Raw genomic sequence first — 22208 nt, 5'->3', positions numbered from 1 at the left:
CGCTTGGTAACGACGACCGCAGCATAAAGTAACGTACCTAGCAGTTGCAGGTAATGAGCGAAACTATGCTTTTCAATAACAAATTTATTTATTTATTCAGGAAATTCAACTGACTGCACAATATTTGTGAGCTAAAATTATTGCTGCTATTGAAAGATTTTCGAGACTTTCACTATTATATTTATTAAATATACGAGTATGTCATTACATTTTCGAGCTTATTATATGTAATGTACTCGATCTAATAATTCAACTACTAACTAAGGATAATTATGATAATTGCATAAGCATTTGCCTATATTCTGTTTTCAGTATTAGGTACATATTTTACTTTCCTTTAGTTGTACGTTATTAATTGCGTTGTTATTTTTTTTCTTGTTATTTCATGATTTTTGTGTTTACTTTCCTTTTCACTAGTTTTAATAATTTATTTAAACTTAGCTTAACTTATATACATAAGTTACATTTATTACAAATGGTAATAGTCCCATTTAAAAGCTCTCACTGAAATACCATAGTTCAACTTGTTGAAGCCATAATTGGAGGCATAAGAAGATACATTTATAGTGGCAGTGTGTGTTTTAACTTCACATGCTTTTCTTCTTCTTTAATTTCTAATATCTATTTTAGAAATACAAACAAATCCATAAACATATTTTTGCTCCACACAAGTTACCCTACAAATGTGTTCATAGTAAAATATATTATCGCTTACGATAGAGCACATTCTTTAGAGTTAACGTTATTAGATACGCTCCAATGACAATGACTGTTTATTTTCAATGTTCATCCAAGTAATTGCCTGCCCACCGTTTAGATAACTAGAAATTTAAGTAGGCTTTGTAGCTGTCCCATTTAATTTTTTATCTTTTTACTACCGTTTTAGCAACTTTACGAATAAAACAAGGAAAGAAAAACATTAGTAACGTTTTGGCAAGTAAAATAATATTTTTGTTTCTTATTTGAGGGAGAGAGAGAACCTAATAAGAGGCCTTGTTAGAAGAAAAATAAGCTTAACGTTGGCTATAACGAGCAATTGTAAGATTTAACAATTCAATATTATCACTATCGCCATCTTCTCAGGATGCCTCTGGTTGTATCTGATTTTAAGTCTGGGTGACGTTGATGAATTAATTCATGTTTCACTACTACCCACTTCATTCATTCCTTCATTGAATGAATTAATGCCGAAATCGAAGCATAGTTTGTATTTAACAGAATGGTTTGAATCCAGTGGCGCGTCTAACAACGGTTACGTTTAATAGTTTGAGCCGGAACACCGTTGTGGACTAACGGTTGGTTATTTCATAAACCACCACTGTTATATATAAATCTAACATGCTCCTAATAGTGCCCTGACTGATTTCTTCTTACCTTAGTTTTAGTATATCATCAGCACCACCACCACCGTCATAATCAGCATCATAATGATCATCATCATGAGTCCTTTATAGTTTTATACTTTGAATCGGCCTTTCGTAGTTTGCCTTCTGAAGAGTTCATTGATTATAAAGTTGCTCTAAAGCATTCCAATCCCAACATATATTCTAGATATGAATCGTTTATGTTCGCAACGATGATTACAAGATTAACTGGGATCAAAAGCTTAACAGTGACAATTACCAATGACATTAAATTGACCACATTCTAGTATGTTGACAATTTAATGTGTTGACACTGTTTTTCCACTCAATTTACAGCGTTACGACCAGTCGTTTCCTTATTTTAGCTGCTTTTGTGTGTGACTGTCGCATTCCAGGCATGACGTCCGGACGTATGCTCTCTCCCAATCGATTTACAATTTAAGGAGGAAGCCTGGAACTGGAGCCAGTGACTAAATAGTAGCTTGGTTTTGACCTATAATGCTGCTGTCAAGGGATTAAAGGAAAAATGTATCAATGTTTCACTCATATAGCCCGAACATAGAACATTATGGGTTCGTATCGGGAATTATTCATCTATATTTTTTCCTGTATATGTTCGTTTAAACATCATTTAAAACCCAATAGACTAATATTTATGCGGCGTTCGTAGCTGTACAAATCAAAGCTTGGAAAAGGCTTTAGGAATATTAGTATTGAGATCCCACTTTCAGTAAAGAAGTTATACGACTCTTTTATTTAATACTCTTTATTTGTACACCACAAAAAATAAAAGAAAACAAGCAAAACAGAAACATCAGAAAAAGTAGAATACAAAAGGCGGCCTTATCGCTTAGTAGCGATCTCTTCCAGGCAACCTTAGGCTTAGGAACTTATTAGGACAACTGTAGGTGGTGTGTACGTAATAATAATGTACATATACATACGTACAAATAACTACACATTAATACATAAACCATAATACACAAATTATACAATAATTATAAATATAAAATAAACTACCAAGCCACTCAAGTTACTATATTCGTAAACACAATATTGACTACTTAATATTTATTTAATTAACCATTAAAAATAATTCGGAATCATATTATTATCATTATAGAATAAACGGACATACAAAAAAAACTACGATTGTCGGTCAATTTGTCAAACACTAACCTAATAATATTAAAATCTATCTCATAACGGTTTGGCAAGCCAAGATGGTAGACGCCAAAACATAATTTACAACTTTGAACCGTATCATAAACGAATATGGTTGAAAATTATATACAGACATTGTATGTTGATTCGAATCAGCACGTGTTTTCAACCTCTGATTTTCAAGAAACTTTTTGCCAACTGTCAAAACCAATGAGCTTTTTTGCATTAAGTTATGTGTGTCAAGACGGACATGACGGATTAACATTAGTAAATAATGTTCCTTTTTTTTGGCTTATAAATGATCTGCTGATTTATGAATTAGTTAAATGGGCTCATCAAGTGAAAGATCTTTTTGAAATGTAGTTTAAATTATGTTATCTTGGTCTGTAGGTGGTGTCAGCTTTTATTTAGATAATGATCAGTTTTATTTGACGTGTATATTAAGATCATCTCTGTTTTGTTCAATTAGAATCAAAAAAAGACTTACCAGGAAAAACGTACTTTAGGCACAGAATACGAAGTAGGTACAAGCGTGAGTACAATGTACCAGGCGCTCATAGAATAGGAGAAAGTAATACAAATTAACCATTATGTTCCGTGTCGGGTCACGCCCTCGTGTCAAGCTCAAGGTTGTACGATGGTATGCATTGACCTCGAGGCTATGTGTTCCTGATACTGACGTTAAAATTTAGGTCAAATTTAAATTATAGGTCCACAACCTTTATTATTTATAAAAGTTATAGTGTTCGTGTTCGTTAGTTACACAAAAAAAAATAGTATAGTAAAAAAAATAAGTAATACGAAGTTTTAAGCAATTCTTGGTAAACCAAGTTTCTCAATGTATAAAATTCATTAGTAGTTAACAGAAAGTTATTTATTTTATTCTGTCCCTTTCTCTCTTAATACTAAATAATATTGGCAGAAGAGAAAGGTGTACAATTTAAATAAAGCTTTATACAAATTTCCCATTTAGCGGAAACAGTCGATAAACCTCAAATGCATACGAAATGCGAAAGTTCGATTCAGTCATCGAGGTCACTGGGCTGAAACAAGAACAATGAACAAATTTTGAATTCTGTTCGATGAATTATTAATAATATTCTGAATATTCTGTTCAGTTATTTGTTTTTCAGAAATTCAGACACAAAAAACAGAACAGTGAAATATTATTTAAAATTTTGCACCGCCATTGTTTTGTGTATTTATTTTTTACACATTGAATATCATATTTTACGAGTACGTTTCGAAAGCAAATAAATTTTAATCGACTTTGTAAAGAATCCATACAGAATAATTATAGCAAGTCTTTTAAGTGCCAATGAGATTCTAAAGAGTAAAGAAAAGTAAATTTAAAAGCTCAGGATAAAAACATTATACATGTCATAGTTTACATAATTATGTGTCGTAACGTAAGTTACGTTTTCATTTTCATAAGTGGAAAGATGAGAAAAACAAATGACCTTTAATCGAGACCGGTATTTATAAAACTAGGGGTTGAACCACGGAATTAATAAAGCGTTAGCTTCAGCGTTTTTATAGTTCTGTTGGTTGAACTACTTCCCAAAACTATCATGCTCTCCAACTCTATTGCATATCGTACTTGCTATTTCAGAAACAACTATGAAACTTTCAGCTTATATACATGACGAAGATCTGGTCATTACAGATTCATATTTCATTACACAGTATTCATAACTTCAAACAAAACAAATCACTTAGGTAATGTGAAAATTACTTACATAATCCGTGAGAACTAGTTAAAATTCCAATAAAACAATAAAGATTCCCTGTTTACTTCTTTGTGGTTGACAAAGGCATCTCGTGCTAGGTATTCGATTACAAACTTCGTTAGCAAGCTGCAAATTCTAGCAATACTGTAAACTATACAGTTAGGATAGGCAAAAGCCAAAGGTACCTAAGGGTATCTCGCATACTAGGCGGCCACGACCACTATAGTGGTCGCAATGACCAGGTAAACCGCAGAAGCCATTATTTATGTCCGACTGGGCTAGTATGACTGGTCGCTCAATACACTAAAGCCAAACTCGATGTCTATCAACAAACAATTTAAAAATCAAGGTAGAAACCACTTGTTATTTGAAAAGAAAGAAAAGAAAAGAAAATTATTTTATTTTGACACACACACACATAATACACAAAAGACAACAAATACCTAAAACAAAAGACAGAAATTTTAAAAATATAGTAAACTAATAATTTAAAGATATTAAACTAATGATTAAATTAAATCCAAAAAAAAAAAAAAAAAAATGATGTGTGTGGTACCAAAATGGTCTCCACTCAGCATGTGCTACGCTAGTGATGGATGCACCAGCGCAGCGCTGATCTTCCGTGGAACCATGTGGTGACGCGGGCGGAAACAACAAGAAGAAGTGTTACTAATTGATAATTAATAATAAGAACATAATAAATAATTATATATATATATACCTTTATAATTATATTTATATATATATATAGTGTGTTAAATAAATTATTAGTAGTTGTCAGTGAGAAATACAATATAGAGTAGAAATAAATAAAATTAAATTATTGGGTCCTCAAAACCTTCCCGGAGACTATTTAATATTAATTAATTTTTAAAGAGGGTAGGTGAGGAGCCTGGGATTGGAGACTGTTACTTACCCTGCTGTTGTAAAAGTAAAAGGTTTTTTACCGATTTCCTAAACCAGGCTTTGGACTTACTGACATTGCGCATGGGGGGAGGTAGATTATTCCAGCACTTGGTGGCAGCGTATCTAAAACTACCCCGAAACGCAGCAGTAAAGTGTTGAGGTGCTCTCAGTGTCCAGACTCTGTTAGAACGGGCGCTAGACTCTTTGTCCCAATGCAATCTATCGAAGAGATATTTTGGTTCTTTGTCTTTAAGAATGCCAAACAAAAGAGTTGCCAAGTGCAATTTTCTTCTAGCTGCCATATTTAGCAAGTTGCTATTATTAATATATGGTGAAATGTGAGATCTGGGAGGGATGTCGTAGCAGTACCGAATGCAAGCATTTTGTATTCGCTGCACTAATCGTTGAGTACGGGCTAATAAGCGAGGACCATACAGTGCATCGGCGTAATTTAATTTTGATAATATTAGAGACTCGCAAACCTTAAGTCGTACTCGTATGTCAAGAAAATGTCGCACGCGGTATAAAATTTTTAACTTGTAAAAACAAGTTCGGACTACTTTAAGTAAATAATTTTCGAACCGAAGGTCACTGTCAGTTAGAACACCCAAGTTCCTAGTTTCATTTGTACGTTCTAAAACTTCGCCCCTAATACATACTGGGGGAGCATTGTGTGGAATTTTCTCGATACTTCTCCTAGTACCAAGAATCATGTATTTGGTCTTATTTGAGTTTAAGAGAAGTTGATTTGAATCAGCCCAGTCTGCAATGTTCTCTAAGTCTGTATTGATTGCAGTTATACCCTGTGAAACATTACGAGAGTTAAAAGATGTGTATATTTGTGTATCATCAGCGTATATATGGTATTTACAGGTCTGTATACTGTTAATTATATCTGCCGTATAAATAATGAACAAAAGAGGACCTAAGATAGATCCTTGTGGTACACCGTTTATAACAGGTTTGCGTGTCGAATTAACGTAAAGCCCATTAGGGTCACGTATCTGCACAAACTGTGATCGATCAGACAAATAACTTTCGAACCACTGCAAAGTTTTGGATTCTAAACCATAAAAGTATAATTTTGAGAGCAATAAAGGAATGTTTATGGTATCAAAGGCACGTGAAAAATCTAACAGTACAAGCAAACTTACTTCACCTGCATCTTGAGAAGCTAAAATATTGTCAATAACATCAATTAGTGCAGTGGCAGTACCACGATATTTCCTAAAGCCAGATTGCCTATCAGGTAAGATATTATGCCTTTCAACAAAATTTGCCAACTGGTTAGATACAACCTTTTCCAATATCTTAGAAAGACAGGGAAGAAGACTGATGGGGCGCAAGTCCGTGAGCGAAGTTACATTTGTTTTTTTTGGAATTGGTCTAACAATAGCAGTTTTCCATTCATGCGGAAAGACATTTGTTGCAATGGATCGATTAACAATTGCAGTTATAACGCTCAGAGTTGAGGGCAAGGCTAATAAGATCATGTCCAGAGATAATCCATCGGTTCCAGTAGCATTTGATTTAAGTGAATAAATAATTTTGGCTACATAATCCTCCGAAACCGAATGAAGCTCAAATCTAGATCCAGTAAAACGATTGCTATTATAATACCTAACATCGGATTCTTTTACGCGTTTATTCACCTGAATTTTTAGGAAATGATCGTTTATAAGGTTTGGATCATTAAACGTACTATAAAAGTCATTATCCGACGCATTACTTTTTTGGACAACGAACTTTTTTAGATTTTTAAAAAGCATTTTAGAGTCATTAACATATTTATTAATATAATAATTGTGAAACGCTTGTTTTTCCCTATATAACGCAGAAGTTACAGTTTGCTTAAGATCTTTATAATACGATTTCCTTTCAACCGAATTTGTGTTTGAGCGACACTTTGTATGGGCTTGATCGCGTAACTTCAACATTTGCAAAATAGTAGGAGTAATCCATGGATAAGATTCTTCCTTGATAGTTATGGTTTTGAGAGGTGCATGCACATCAAATAATAAGTGTAGGTATGAATTATAAGCAAGCACCATTGAGTTAACGTCCTGCATATTAATAATAAGATCCCATTTTATTTGCTTTAGATGTTCTTCAAACAAATCCTTATCTATTTGCTTTAATGGTCTTAATATGACTTTCTTAGGAATTCGCTTTAATTTGATAATATCGACCTGACATTTAATGAAGGCGTGCCTGCTCAATTCTGGGATGAGATTAATGGTAATATTAGATAAAGTAATATCTGCGCAAACAAGGTCAATGAGGGTTGAGCTATGGTCAGTAAAGTGTGTGGGCTCTGTGATATATTGCCTAAAATTCATATAACTTAAAAAATCATTAATTTTTTTATAATTAGTAGTGTCTGGCTGTGTCATATCAACATTGAAATCACCTAGTAAAATAGTGTGGTCAGAGTTTGACAGTGAACTCACTGACTCGGTTAAGGCATCTAAAAAAATATTTACGTCAAGCCACGGTGGGCGGTACGCTGTACCGATGGTGAGCTTAACTCCATTAATCTGGCATGCCAACCACATTTGTTCTACGGGGATATTTTCAGGATGATTACATACTTTAACGTTTATACCACGCCGTATATAGAAGCCCACCCCCCCACCGCGCCCGCGCACGGTGGGTAGACGCGGAACATGACATAGCTTGTAACCAGGTATTGTCGGTGCTCGGCCCTCTTCTCCATACATACCTCATATTTCATACCTCATTTATTTAATATTATGTATTGTTTTTTTATGAATTGGTATTGAAAAGACTATAATTATCTATTTTTTCTAAGCTCATCATCACCATCATCGTCATCATCATCATCATCATCATCAACATCATCATCATCATCATCATCATCATCATCATCATCATCATCATATTGGCCGATAAACGCCCACTACAGGACATAGCCATTTTGTAGGAACTTCCAAATATCACGATCCTGAGCCGCCTGCATCCAGCGAAACCCTGCGCTCGCTTGATGTCGTCAGTCCATTATTACAAATATTTTTTTTTATTAATTTAGTAAAAAATCAATTAAAAATATTATTAAGTAGGTGTTAATGACTACTAGCAAGTAATACCCACATTTTCAATTTGTTTGTTGATAAACATCGAATTTGGCTTCAGTATAGATCTCTGACAACAATGTGGCCCGACCAGTCAGTTGTGCAGACAATTCTTGAGTGAACAGCAGCCCGACAAAATGGCTGCTTCATGACCTTGGACCGTGGTGGTCGTGGCATCGTAAATCTGGCCGCAGTCATACTTTTTGTGATCGACTAGTCGTGATCACAGTCGCCTAGTGCGCGAGGTGCCTAACATGTAAGAGCGGAAAAGCGCTAGGCTTTTCTGTAATGCACCAGAAACGGATGTGTGCCAAAAGTAACAAAGTAAACCTTTACGTTTAAGCGGTAAGACATTCGTGGAATAATCACAATCTTCGCACGGCCTCGCGACCTCTGTTACCCTGGTCCACCGACATACTTTGGGTAACGTCATTATATTGCACTTAAGGCTCTGTACAAACAAACTCGTAAAGCTTTCTTATAGCGAAATTTGAACACGATTTCCTGTATAATCATTGTTATTAAGATCACACACACAATACCTAAAGTAATTTTTCCTGTTCCCCCTCCAACTACAATACAAAATACTTTATTAAGAGTGTAAGCGACAATAATTAATCTAGCAGCCAGAGAAAGAACCACGACCTCTCAACTATTACAGATTCAAGTCTTTAATTTGGTTCAAAATTAATTTTATTTTCTCTTTTTTTAATTTTAACAATGTAATACAAGACATTTATAAAACACTTGGGCGGCAAGACTTATAAGGATAAGTTTTGACGCTATGAACTTTAAATACCATCTATAGTTTACATGTTAAATATTTCGTCATATTTATTTTGACGTGATATTTAATTTCTTAAAATGCACACAACTGAAAAGTTGGAGGTGCATGCCCCGGACCGGATTCGAACCCACACCCTCCGGAATCGGAGGCAGAGGTCATATCCACTGGGCTATCACGGCTCTTTAATTTTTATCTCCAACTTTTCAGTTGTGTGCATTTTAAGAAATTAAATATCACGTGTCTCAATCGGTGAAGGAAAACATCGTGAGGAAACCTAAGTAAAGAGAATTACCTTAATTCTCTGCGTGTGTGAAGTCTGCCAATCCGCATTGGGCCAGCGTGGTGGACTATTGGCCTAACCCCTCTCATTCTGAGAGGAGACTCGAGCTCAGCAGTGAGCCGAATATGGGTTGATGACGACGATTTATTTTGACAGTTTGCAAGTTAAATTTATGTACACAGCCTTAAGTAAATTTATATTAGTATGTACCTAGTCCATTTTATGATGCACATCACTCTTGTGCGTTTATGGGTCTATAATGGCAGGTCTTTTCAATGTATATTTTGAACATACTACGGAGACTATTAACTGTATAGACGAATTTAAGATTTAACTAGTAATCTAAAGCTTTTTTGTCTTTAATTCTAATTTTAACTCAGCCTAAGAAAGGGAATTTCCCATCCCCAGCCCTTTCCTATCTAAAAAACTTGACAATCTTACTATAATAATGAAATCATTACTTTATGAAAACAGTTTGCTACAAAGTTTTACAACAGCTTTAATTAGTCTAAGTTTTAGTCTTTAGTCTAAGTAATGGTCGTTGACCATACAGCCTGAGTTTTACGACATTTTTTGAAGACTGATTGGTTTGTTTGTTTGTTTTCTTGTTTGTATAATTGGGTTCCGGAGGCCGATGACGTATTGACATGTGGTCATTCCCCTTTTCAGTTAAAATCATCCCGGGTTGTGGGTAGTCTAATTATAATACTCCAGATAAAGTGCGTAAATAAGTAACAAATATCGAGTAGTGTAGTCAAATACAGAAGTACTTACCTGAACGTTACCAACGTAGACTTGAATGCGAGTAAGGTTATCACTATTCAAAAGGTAGAGGATTTTTGAACAGCTTTTCATGAATATTCAGCCGTGAATCGAGTGCCCTTACGTCTTTCAGGACTAGGGATTTTGTCTGCCTCGGCTTTTAGTCATATTGAGTGATGGAAAAAATAGCGGATTTTGTGCGTGTAGAAATGTGTATCCATAATACACATTTACAGAGTAAAGACTTCTTAAGTAGGACATATAGGTAAGTTACCTTGAAACCCACGTAGCTTTTTTTAATTTTGCGTCTTTATTTCTTAGTTCTGTTAATTAAATTAAAAAATAAGAAATACTTGACTATGAATTCCATTGTTATTTTTTTCTCACTACCTTCCAATATAAAATAATCATCTTCATCATCCCGAGGTGCCATTCCCATAACGAAGTTTGGAAGTCAGTATGCGAAAAGCCTTCTTCCACAACGCGTTTCAGTTGTGGGTAAGCGAGCCACTTTCTATTGTCGTCTAACCATTTTCACCTTTGGCGACGTGGTGATCTCTGGCCCATTATCTTCCTTAGTCGAAAATTGAGCCCCTCTCTGTAGGTGTCCAAAGAAGCTCAGTCTCCTTAGCATGACGGTACTTATAGACATATAATAGAGAATAAAATAATGCAAAGCTTATTATAGACTAAGGGTCTGTGATAGCCATACATACTTCATTTTGTGACGGTTGAAAATTTGTAAGCCTATCTATGCTCCTACCATAAGTCCGATAGCCAATTATTATGGAGTTCGGTGTGGCTTTTGTAGAGTAGCAGCTTTCAAGGGTCCAGACTTCAACCGTCCAAAATAAAAACGTATTTTTTATTTTTTCCTCGGCATTATATTATAAGAAATAGTCTCCAATCGCCAGTCACTAAACTTCGCGACAATCCTACGAAAATCACCGTAAAGATCAACTTTCTAGGGTCTCAGGGTAAACAGTTGCCTCAAAGCTAAGGGTTAAGCTGGAGATACACATAAGTCCTAATCTTTAGAAAATATTAAAGAAATTATGTTTTATCCGAGGATCAGGACCTTTGAAACTTGTTTAGGTATAGTTGTAGACGTCCGCTAAGAACGGATTTTGGAACAGGGCAGGATTAAGGAGGTCTAATGGCGGGTGAAGTCGCGGGCGTCCTGTATAAAGTAACGAAGGTCTGGGCGTGACAGGTTTTAGTACTATTACTATGTAAGGTCTATAGCAATCAACGGCGTTACTTAATCATCTACAAGTGTTGTATACTGTTGAACGGTGTAAGTATTAAATCCATGTCGGATTAGTGTCAACAACTCTTAATAGCTAAGTATTATTAATTCATTAATTAGCTACAGCAATTAATTTGCGTAGTATAGAAGCTAAACGAGTTGTCAGGTATTAAGGTTATAAGTTGACAGCTTTTATTATAGTTATCCTATTTCTGGGGACATTCTCGTATGTAAAAATGCTTAGCACACAATAAACCGTACATCATCACTAACAACCCATATTCGGCTCAATGTTCACCACGAAACTCCTCTCAGAATGAGAGAGGTTAGGCCTTAGTCCACCTCGGTCCAATGCGGATTGACAAACTTTACTCGCGTAGAGAATTAAGAAAATTCTCAGGTAGGTATGCCGGTTTCCTCACGATGAACATGAGCTATTTGAATAGATTTATACTTTTTGTTGTTACTGAGTCTAATCACATTTCTTTTATTTTTCTTTACGTGCTCGTATAGACTATCGTTCGCTATGATACTGGCAGTATAAAAAAATCATGTTTGTCTATTTGTAGTGACTAATAGGTAAGCCTATGAGGCTTCGAGTCACGAGGTCCTGGGTTCGAGGCCTGGGCAGCCTGGGTCTGGTTTACACCTGTGCCACACGGTGCCTCACAGAGCACATTATTTAAATAGTCGGTTATAATTAATTTAAACAAAAACAAACTTTATCACTCTAAGCCCGCATTGGGACAGTGTGATGGTGGGTTTAAGCTCCATAAATCCTATAAGGATGATCGCAAGGCCTCTTTAACGAGGTGTTAAAATGTGCTGGTGAAATAATACGCAGTGCTGTGACAACCCATGTATGTAGATCAAAGTGCGAAAAAGTAAATGTTGGTTGTTTTCGTGCGATTCACTGACTTAGAAAAAAAACCGCACATAAATATTTATAATTCTGCGTTTTATGGCGTCGCCTCTTCAAACATTATGTGCTCGTATTTCACACTTGCGAGGCGTTTCCGCGTTTATCACAAATAAATATTTGTACTAAGAAAAATGTTGGATCTTTCAAAAAAATATATATCAGTTACTCGTTAGTCATAAAAATGTATTTGTATTAAAGTAATTACACTAATGTTGTAAGGGCTAAAGTTTGTTTACCTATAAATATCTTTGTTGATTTTTTTCGGCGCAACTTCTGAAAGGATTTTGCTGAAAATTAAAATGGAGATATTGGATAGAAGCAGGCGTTACTTTGCGGAAGTTCATCATGAATATATAATAATTTATTTATTTTATAAATTATCCGCGAAAAGCCGATGTGACAACGTCACCCAGGTCCGACAAAATACCTTTGCAATTGCACGTTGTAGGGTCAACATCTCCTGAGGATGCTCCGGTTCCGGGGTGAAACGTACGTAGAGAGTATAATAGCAAAATAAATAAATTATTATATATTTTAAATGGAGATAGATTGTACCCTGCATGAGCTTCACAAAAATAACGAACTTAGGTAAGAGTTATAAAGTGGTTAAAAATATCTACAACTTATAAGAAGATATCTCTCATCTAACCTAAAAATGTTTTGGCTGGCGTTTATTAGTAGGTATTCAATAAGTTTAATAGTAAAGAACTTTTATATTTACACTAAACACACACATTTGGTAACCAATTTACTTTTACGACTCTTGACCAAATAACACACAAAAAGTACAGTAATTGCCGGCTACAAACGTATAAATTTACATTTTATTTGGGATGCATTCTTCACGTAAACAAGCATTCCATCACACTGGCGTCATTGGAGATCATCTCACGACATTAACAATTTAGAATGTGAGAAGTACTTTCTTCACTCACTTTATATGTAGCAGATGTTACGGAAGAAAAACTGTAGCGGACTGTTGTTTAAATCAAGAGGGAAAGTGAATATTTAAGCACAAATCCCGAGTGATTAAATGGATACTTTACATTCAATACCCGTAATGTACGCACGTGATTATTATTGATACCTTTCACTATTATTGTAATGAATAGCATAATGATTTGTTTGCATTGCAAACTTGTATTTTTTTAGAATATTGTAAGTTTTTATACAATTTCTATAACTAGTACCTATTACTTTACGATATATTAAATCGCGAAAGACGCGAAAACCATTATAAATGTTACTATTCGTCGTCATCAACCCATATTCGGCTCACTGCTATGTACGAGTCTCTTCTCAGAATGAGAAGGGTTAGGCCAATAGTCCACCACGCTGCCCCAATGCGGATTGGCAGACTTCACACACTCAGAGAATTAAGAAATTTCTCTGGTATGCAGGTTTCCTCACGATGTTTTCCTTCACCGATTGAGACACGTGATATTTAATTTCATAAAATGCACACAACTGAAAAGTTGGACATGCATGCCCCGGACCGGATTCGAACCTACACCCTCCGGAATCGGAGGCAGAGGTCATATCCACTGGGCTATCACGGCTCTTATGTTACTATTAGGTATAATAAAAAGCAATCTGTTTCTCTTCTCTTGGTTTTGTGGAAGTTGTTATGGACAATGAATAAATTATTTTTATTTATTCTATATTGCTACTCTAAAATAGAAGAAGCAATTAATAGTTACATAATATTTGCATTTATATCTATGTAATATTAAAATCCAAAAGTTTTTATAGCTATAGAAAGTAGATACGTAGTAATTTTAAGCAAGTTCACTTTTACGTGTAAATAAACTGTAGATTAAGTCTTGCTTGTACATTTTAATAGAGCAAGCGACACCTTTTATCTAATTAAATTACATTTACGAGGCAATATAAAAAGGTTTAAACTTATAGGACATATTTTCTACACTAATTAGAAATTATCTTAAGAAGTTACATGGTAGGTTTTAAAGATATTAAACCGTACCTTAGGTTTAACTATAATAAAGAATAATTGTCTATAATTATAGTGAAAGTTGTATTATTTGTTTTAAAATATATCGTCTTTGCTTTCTATAATCTATGACATCATTACGAGAGTTTTACAATTAACGATACATTATAATTTCTAGTATTTTTGTTTAATTAAACGAAACAGTAATTAACGAAAATCTTTCTTTTCTTACAGATCACATCATGGACGACTAATTCGAACATCGAGTGTCATTAAATATAAATAGTATTATAATAAGACTGATAGTGTAAAAAAATAGTGAAATTAAGATGGAGTTCAAGACGCATCTTCTAACTACAATAACATTAGTAATATTCGGTAAGTTTAATTTACTATGTTTTTTAAAAAGGAACTTTATAATACTCATCAATCTGTAAATATTGACAACCTATTAAAATAAACATCAAATCAATTACAAAATGTCATTTACGTACTGTGTGATATCCACCAGTAAGCACCGCATGACATTTTTAACACGCTTATATTAGCTTTACTTGTAACTATGTATGTAAGCAACATTAATAATTTTAGTTTCTTAAACTATTTAAAGTTTATTACATGGAATAGAATTTCTATATTAATATTATAAAGCTGAAGAGTTTGTTTGTTTGTTTGTTTGATTGAACGCGCTAATCTCAGGAACTATTGGTCCTATTTGAAAAATTCTTTCAGTGTTTGATAGCCCATTTATAGAGGAAGGCTATAGGCTATATATTATTCCCGTATTTCTACGCGAACGGGAACCACGCGGGTGAAACCGCGCGGCGTCAGCTAGTCTCTTATACGAGTATGACAACTAGCATACGTCAAAGACAGTGAATAAGCCTGCTGGAAAATATGATGAGCATGTTTGACAGTGGTGTGTTTATACATTATATTATAAGTATTTATATGTAATAAATAAATATACCTATATGATGAAATCAGTTAACTAACTACCTGTAAAACAGGCTAAATTAGAGTCGAATTATTTTTACTAAACAGATAAAAACATTTTTGGATTTTGTTAAAACTACTACTTATTAACAAGGAACTAATAAAATTACATTTATTTCAGTAACAAAGATAAAATTCGAGTATCTACTAATATAAACATTATTTTAGTTATCGAGAAACTACAAACTTTCTACTTATTCAACTGCGTTAAAGCCTTTTGATTTTATATGTGGTAATTACGAGTCTATATTTAGTATTGACTCAGATAAATTGAGAAGTGATGCTGCTAGTAAATAATATCCTACTAATATTATAAACGCGAAAGTTTGTATGGATGTTTGGATGTATAGTTGGATGTTTGTTACTCTTTAACGCCGCTACTACGATTTGGCTTAAATTTGGAATGGAAATGGATTTTACTCTGGATTAACACTACTTTTTATCCCTAAAAAATCCATGGTTTCCCGAGATTTGCGAAAACTGATGATGTTAATGATATGAATGTTTGTTACTCTTTCACGCCTCGACTACTTAACCGAATTAGCTGAAATTTGGTATTGAGATATATTATAGCATGGATTAACAATAGGCTACTTTTTATCCCGGAAAATACATGGTTCCTGAGGGATTTGTGTAAAACTAAATTCCACGCGGACAAAGTCGCGGGCGTCCGCTAGTTATTATGTAAATTCACCTATAACCAATGCGCCGGCGCCTAATTCATCTTCCAGATGCACTGATCGATAGATCATGATCGATGCTTGCTTCCATAACCGTTAATGTGACATTTAGATTAATGTTTCTTCCTCGTAATGTTTGTATAAGCCGTATTGCACATTATTAATCAATTTAATCCCTTTTACTATGGGAATTGGAGCCTTATTTAAAAGTAGCGGACGCCTTTAACTTCGTCCGCGTGGAATTCAGTTTTTCACAAATCCCGTGGAAACCAGGGATTTTTCCGGAATGAAAAATTGCCTATGTGTTAATCCAGAGTTAAATCTATTTCCATTTTAAATTTCAGCCAAATCGTTTTAGTAGCCGCAGCGTAAAGCAGATACAAACATACTTATACACACATAAACTTTCGGTTTTATAATATTAGTCTGATGTGACTAACAGATGCCCAGCGGTTTCAGTCCCGTAGTTCCCGTTCTCGTGGGAATATGAGGATAATACCTATATAGCCTATGAAAGTCACAAATTACGTGATTTTCTAGTGGTAAAAGAATTTTCAAATTCGGTTCAGTAGATCCAGAGATTACCTACCCCTTACAATCTCAAAAACTTTACCTCTTTTTAATATTAAATATTGATTAAAAATCCTCACTATTCTATTACTATTCTACTATCCTCACTATTGAATTTCCTTTTTATTGTAGGTATTATTTTACCGGAAATGATTTTCTATATGCTTTAGATTTTCTCTACTCTAGATTTGTTCTACTTTTTTCTTCTTATTGCTCTGAATCCGTCAATCTGAGCGATACTACCTCACAAACAAACAAAAACAACTGCGGTGGTATAAGATTAATTTAAAAATTGTATTTAATTAAGTTAAGTTTTCTTCTTTATGCTATTGTTTTAAAATTGTATACTATTTTATTAATTTTAAATTAGGTAATAATTAATTTTGACATTTAATCCTTCCCATAAATTTGACATATTATAATTAGTTAAGTGTTGACATATAATTATATAAATGTTATGTGCGCCTATTGTTTATATGCATATCAGAACTCTTTAATATGTGTTATCTTATGTTTTAACGTTTAATATGTGTATTGTTGGCGTGCTTTATATAAATAAATAAATAAATAAATAAATAAGATAGGTACCTACTACTAGAATTATCTTACAAAGTGTTTTTTCTCACATACAAATATGGTAGTAAGGTCTGCTGGCCCATTCACTAATTTTTCTCTATTAGCCACCTCTATTATTAATCAATAACAACCGTATTATTCATATTCCGTTTAATCCATTGTTAACGGAAATCACAGTAGTTAGAAATTTTGATCAGTTAGCAATAGATTAATATTGATTACGAAATCACGTGACTTAAGAATCATTAACAATAGCTAGTTGGTAATATCATGTATAATCACTACAGTTACTCAAACTTAGAGAATAGACCTGTGAAGGGACGACTGTCTTATCCCTGATTCCACCTTAACTGTATTTACGAGAAATTTCCGACTGATGTATTCCGAATTTAGTAGTCACCTGCATATTATCTGTAGGCTTATTCACTATCTTTGACGTATCGTTGACATAAACGAAATTGAGATTCTATGTAAAAATGTCATCCGGTGCTTACTTGTGGATACCACACACTAGGTAAATGACATTTTGTCAATTGATTTGATGTTTATTTTAATAGGTTGATAATATAGGCCAAAATAGTGAACCTTCAAATCACCGATATATTCTTTTGAGATTTAAGCTAAGCTTTCCATAGAAAAACCTCGTTATTTTTGAAGTAATTGCTCAATGAAGATGCAAAATGCAGGCTCGGTCGTCTTTATCTTCTAAAATACACTGAGTTAGTAAATAACCCAGCAGGTGAAACGTGTTCAACCCTAGCATGTTGAGCCTAATTCGTATAAAAAAATACAATCTATCGGACAGCGGCTGCTTTTAACCATTACAGATACGGGCAATATCACGAGAACCTAACATCTAGAATTCTAGAACTTTGTATTTTTAATACTGGATTAAGAGCCTGTGATGACCAGACCTTCGAAATTTTATAAATGTTTAAAAAAAGCTTAAAGGCAGCTAGAGTATGGGATCGTGGTAGCTTTGAAAAAGTTTTGCAAGGGTCCAGGCACTCATTTGTCTGAATATAAAACATACAATTATTTGTTGTATATAATTTCTACAGGATATCATAAGACATCACATCCACACACACTAAGTTTCGTGGTAACGCTTCGCTAGACCCTTAAATTTTGATCATTAAGCGTGTTTTTGAAAGCGCTACCACGAAGATAAGTGATTGGCAACTAGATACTTCATCATTAACAGAATATTTTTTTTCAAATAATATTTCCCTTTCCCCTCCAATTAGTGGGACTGTTAAGAGACGGAAAAGATTGTATACTAAAATAAAAAAATCCTTTTATCAGCATACCTACTAAGCCACCACGGCTCACTCTATACAAGCCTACCATTATCACGATAGAAACAATGGGCTGTCAAACTTTAAGCTCTTATAAACTCAAGAAGGTCTGACTATGACATGCTCTCAATCTATATATGCCAGAGCCGTTGGCAGACATGTTTCACGTTGCAGTTTATTATCAACTTGAGTGACGTATCGCATTGTAGCGCCTGTACTTTTTACACTCAGCCTCTTTTTTGCGAATAAATTGTAGCGGTAATTTATACAGGCTGTTTAGTTTTTAGCTTGCATTTTTTAATTTGTTTGTAAATCATTTACATATTTTAGTTTTTTTTTTTATGATGCTTAACAATTAGGGGTTTACACCGTCGCACAGTAATCGGTAGCTTTCACCGAAAGTTGGAATTCGTTGCCTTAAAAAAAATGGCTTATCCATATCCATACTTCACACTACATGTTTGTATGTTATGAGATTAATGGTGCTTTGGAGCAGAACATAGGCTAATTTTTATCCCGGAAAATCCACGGTTCCCGCCGAATTAAAAAAAACAGAATTTAACGTGAACTGGGTCGCGGCATTATATATTCGGCAGGTGTAGTGAAATATTAAAAAATCTCATTTCTAAATAATAAATTCACTTCACACACACACACACACACTTTGAGAACATTAATATTTTCTTTCTTAACTTTCAAGTTGAGTTTTACTTGATTAGTGAATCTGTCATCGTCTAGGAAAGCAGATTTTGTTGAGAAGACTTGAAGTAACGGTTTGCATAGTAGATTCTTAACAAGAAACTCAGTTGCTTTAAAAAAATGTTATGGTTGGTTTTTATCATAGATTTGATATACAAACACCCTGTATACGGAACATTACCCGCGTCACGTCGTTAAGCGCCAACCCACATATCTGGTTTTTATTCCACCATGCGCCTGCGGCTAAAATTAACAACCATTGATATGTTGGAAATATTTAACAAATTGAGGCTATAACCTCTATTTACTGATAGTGAATGGTAGCATTGACTTTGAGTGTAGTGTTGCGGAGACGACATGTCCAGAGGATGCTCTGTTAGGGTGTCCACACATTATATCTTTTGTAGGTTTGGGTGTACTCTTCTATAATAAGATCCTCAAGACTGTGATGGACCTGCCAATGCATAGCTTTAAGCAATGTGTTAAAAAACATTTACTTAGTCGAGGTTACTACAACATTGATGAGTTCCTTAATGATAAAGATGCTTGGAGGCCGTTGGATCAGCTTCCACCTTCACACAGGAAGTAAAACTATAAGAAATGTAAACAGTAATTGTTATCAATTGTAAATTATAATACTGTATGACTTTTTCAAAAGAGCAACTGTTGAGTTTCTTGCCGGTATTTTCTCAGCAGAACCTGCCTTCCGAACCGGTAGTAGAATCTTTACAGATAGTCAACAGACGTGTCAAAAGTGCTTGTAAACTGAGCCTACTTGAAATAAATGATTTTTGATTTTGATTTTATAATAATTGTAAATATTTCTAAAACAATATTATGGACAATTTGTAGGGTTAAGGTCACTAACAAAATAATGCTGTCATATAGAAATTATTATATAACTATTTGAGTTCTTATACACACACACACACTACCTAAATATAAGTATCAATTAACAAGATTTGACTTGAAAAATCAATAGCGCAATAGAAAAATGTATGTGATATACATTTTTCTTATATACCTAATCGCATTTTATGATTCAGCAAAAAAAAAAAAAAAACAAATTTCGTGCGATATTTTGTGTATAAGAAATAAAATGTGTCTGAACACGATTTTATCAATCACAAAATCTGTTATTTTTAAAGAAACATAAAAAATCTCATACTTCCGTTGATATACATCAACGTTGTACTAGTTTCAGTACGTGAGTGTACTTTTTGAAATTTAAAAATAACCACTTCAAAAGAGATCATGTATGCGATTATCTTTACAAAATATAATTCCATGGCAAACACCCACGACTTTATACACGTAAAATTTTTAGTATTAAAATCACTACTTCCCTTATTCCCATTTCATATATATATATTTTTTCTACAGTTTGTTTACTTGAGAAACAAAATGAAATTACACAAAACTTTTACTAAAAGACTTTTATAAAGAAATTTTCAGAAAACTTAAGGACTATTTGTTACTATATCACGTTCACGGCTCAACGGCTGAAGGGCTCTGGATGAAATTTGAAACACAGATTATAGTCTGCTTTATGCACTTTATGCACAAAATAAAATTCGAATTTCTACAGGAACTCCAATTTCTCTTGTACCCGACTGAATCTGTATAGCTAGTTTATAATAAATGTTGTAATTAGGTGTATTTTTCTAATACACAATATTACCTAACTTGTATACCTAATATAAAGCCGTGATAGCCCAGTGGATATGACCTCTGCCTCCGATTCCGGAAGGTGTGGGTTCGAATCCGGTCCGGGGCATGCACCTCAACTTTTCAGTTGTGTGCATTTTAAGAAATTAAATATCACGTGTCTCGATCGGTGAAGAAAAACATCGTGAGGAAACCTGCATACCAGAGAATTATCTTAATTCTCTGCGTGTGTGAAGTCTGCCAATCCACATTGGGCCAGCGTGGTGGACTATTGGCCTAACCCCTCTCATTCTGAGAGGAGACTCGAGCTCAGCAGTGAGCCGAATATGGGTTGATGACGACGATACCTAATATATGTTTCTAAAGTATTTGTATGCCTCTAATTCCTTTTCGTAACTTTAGCTGGGTTGGCTAGAATCCTGTTTTGGTTTAAGTAATGTATAGATGAGAGATAAATGATGGGAGATAACATTAGTATGCAGTTCGTTGCGTATGGTAGGTACCCACTCTTTACATATTAATATAAAGTCAGTAGGACGTCCACATTGTCCCTTAATGTAATCGCAAGAAAACTGCTTTATAATAAAAAGCTGTTATATCATTGACTAGTGGACGTCCGCGACTTCGTCCGCGTGGAATTCAGTTTTTCGCAAATCTCGCGGGAACTACCATGGATTTTTCCGGGATGAAAAGTAGCCTATGTGTTAATCCAGAGCAAAATCTATTTCCATTCCAAATTTCATCCAAATCGCTTTAGTAGCTGGAGCGTAAAAGAGGAACAAACATACATACACACTTACACACTTACACACAAACTTTCACCTTTATAATATTAGTGTGATATTAGTGTGATGAGTACCTATCCTATTGACTAGAGAGCGAGGAGAAAAGGGAGAGAAGAAGTGAGACAAAATAAATAACACTACGATCTCATTCTTTCTTCCCCTTTTTATCGCAGAACAGAAAGACACCGAGGTCATCCTTATGTGATCGATGCCCAGGCGACTCCTACTATATACTAAACTATATGCATCCACGTCTAGGTTTTCTGTCGTCTACAATTTTAACATCTTCAAGGGAAAAACTAATAGGCCTCTTATAGGCAAGCGCACTCCCACTTAGCCCTCATAACCGCTTTCAACTGATTGTAGTCAAGCGCAAGTTTTCAAAGAAAGAAGTAGGTAATAGGGATTTGTAAATTATGATAAATGATCGTTGTATCATCATCATCAACATCGTTGAGCTATGTCGGTGACTTTGGTTCTTCTGCGGATCTCCTCATTTCTAATTCGATCACGCAAAGATACTCCTAACATAGCTCGTTCCATCGCCCGCTGTGTGACTCTGAGCCTTCTTATGAAGCCCATAGTTAGCGACCAAGTCTCGGAACCATAGGTCATCACTGGCAACACGCACTGTTCGAAGACTTTTGTCTTCAGGCACTGAGGAATTTCGGACGAAAAGATGTTGCGAAGTTTCCCGAATCGTTGTATCGTTTCGTTGTATCATAGGAG

General features: G+C 34.5%; 1 protein-coding gene across 1 annotated transcript in view; it reads left to right on the top strand.

The window, feature by feature from the left end:
• LOC112043242 (agrin) overlaps positions 1-22208 on the top strand; it is a 75260-nt gene that overhangs the window by 24382 nt on the left and 28670 nt on the right. The window contains exon 2 of the mRNA XM_024078563.2: positions 14442-14585. Within this exon, the coding sequence (XP_023934331.1) occupies positions 14537-14585 (49 nt within the window). The 5' untranslated portion in view covers positions 14442-14536. The remainder of the gene's footprint in view (positions 1-14441; positions 14586-22208) is intronic.

This window comes from Bicyclus anynana, chromosome 2 (genome assembly GCF_947172395.1).
Source record: "Bicyclus anynana chromosome 2, ilBicAnyn1.1, whole genome shotgun sequence".
Taxonomy (NCBI): domain Eukaryota; kingdom Metazoa; phylum Arthropoda; class Insecta; order Lepidoptera; family Nymphalidae; genus Bicyclus; species Bicyclus anynana.
This window is presented reverse-complemented; position numbering and strand designations above follow the sequence as displayed.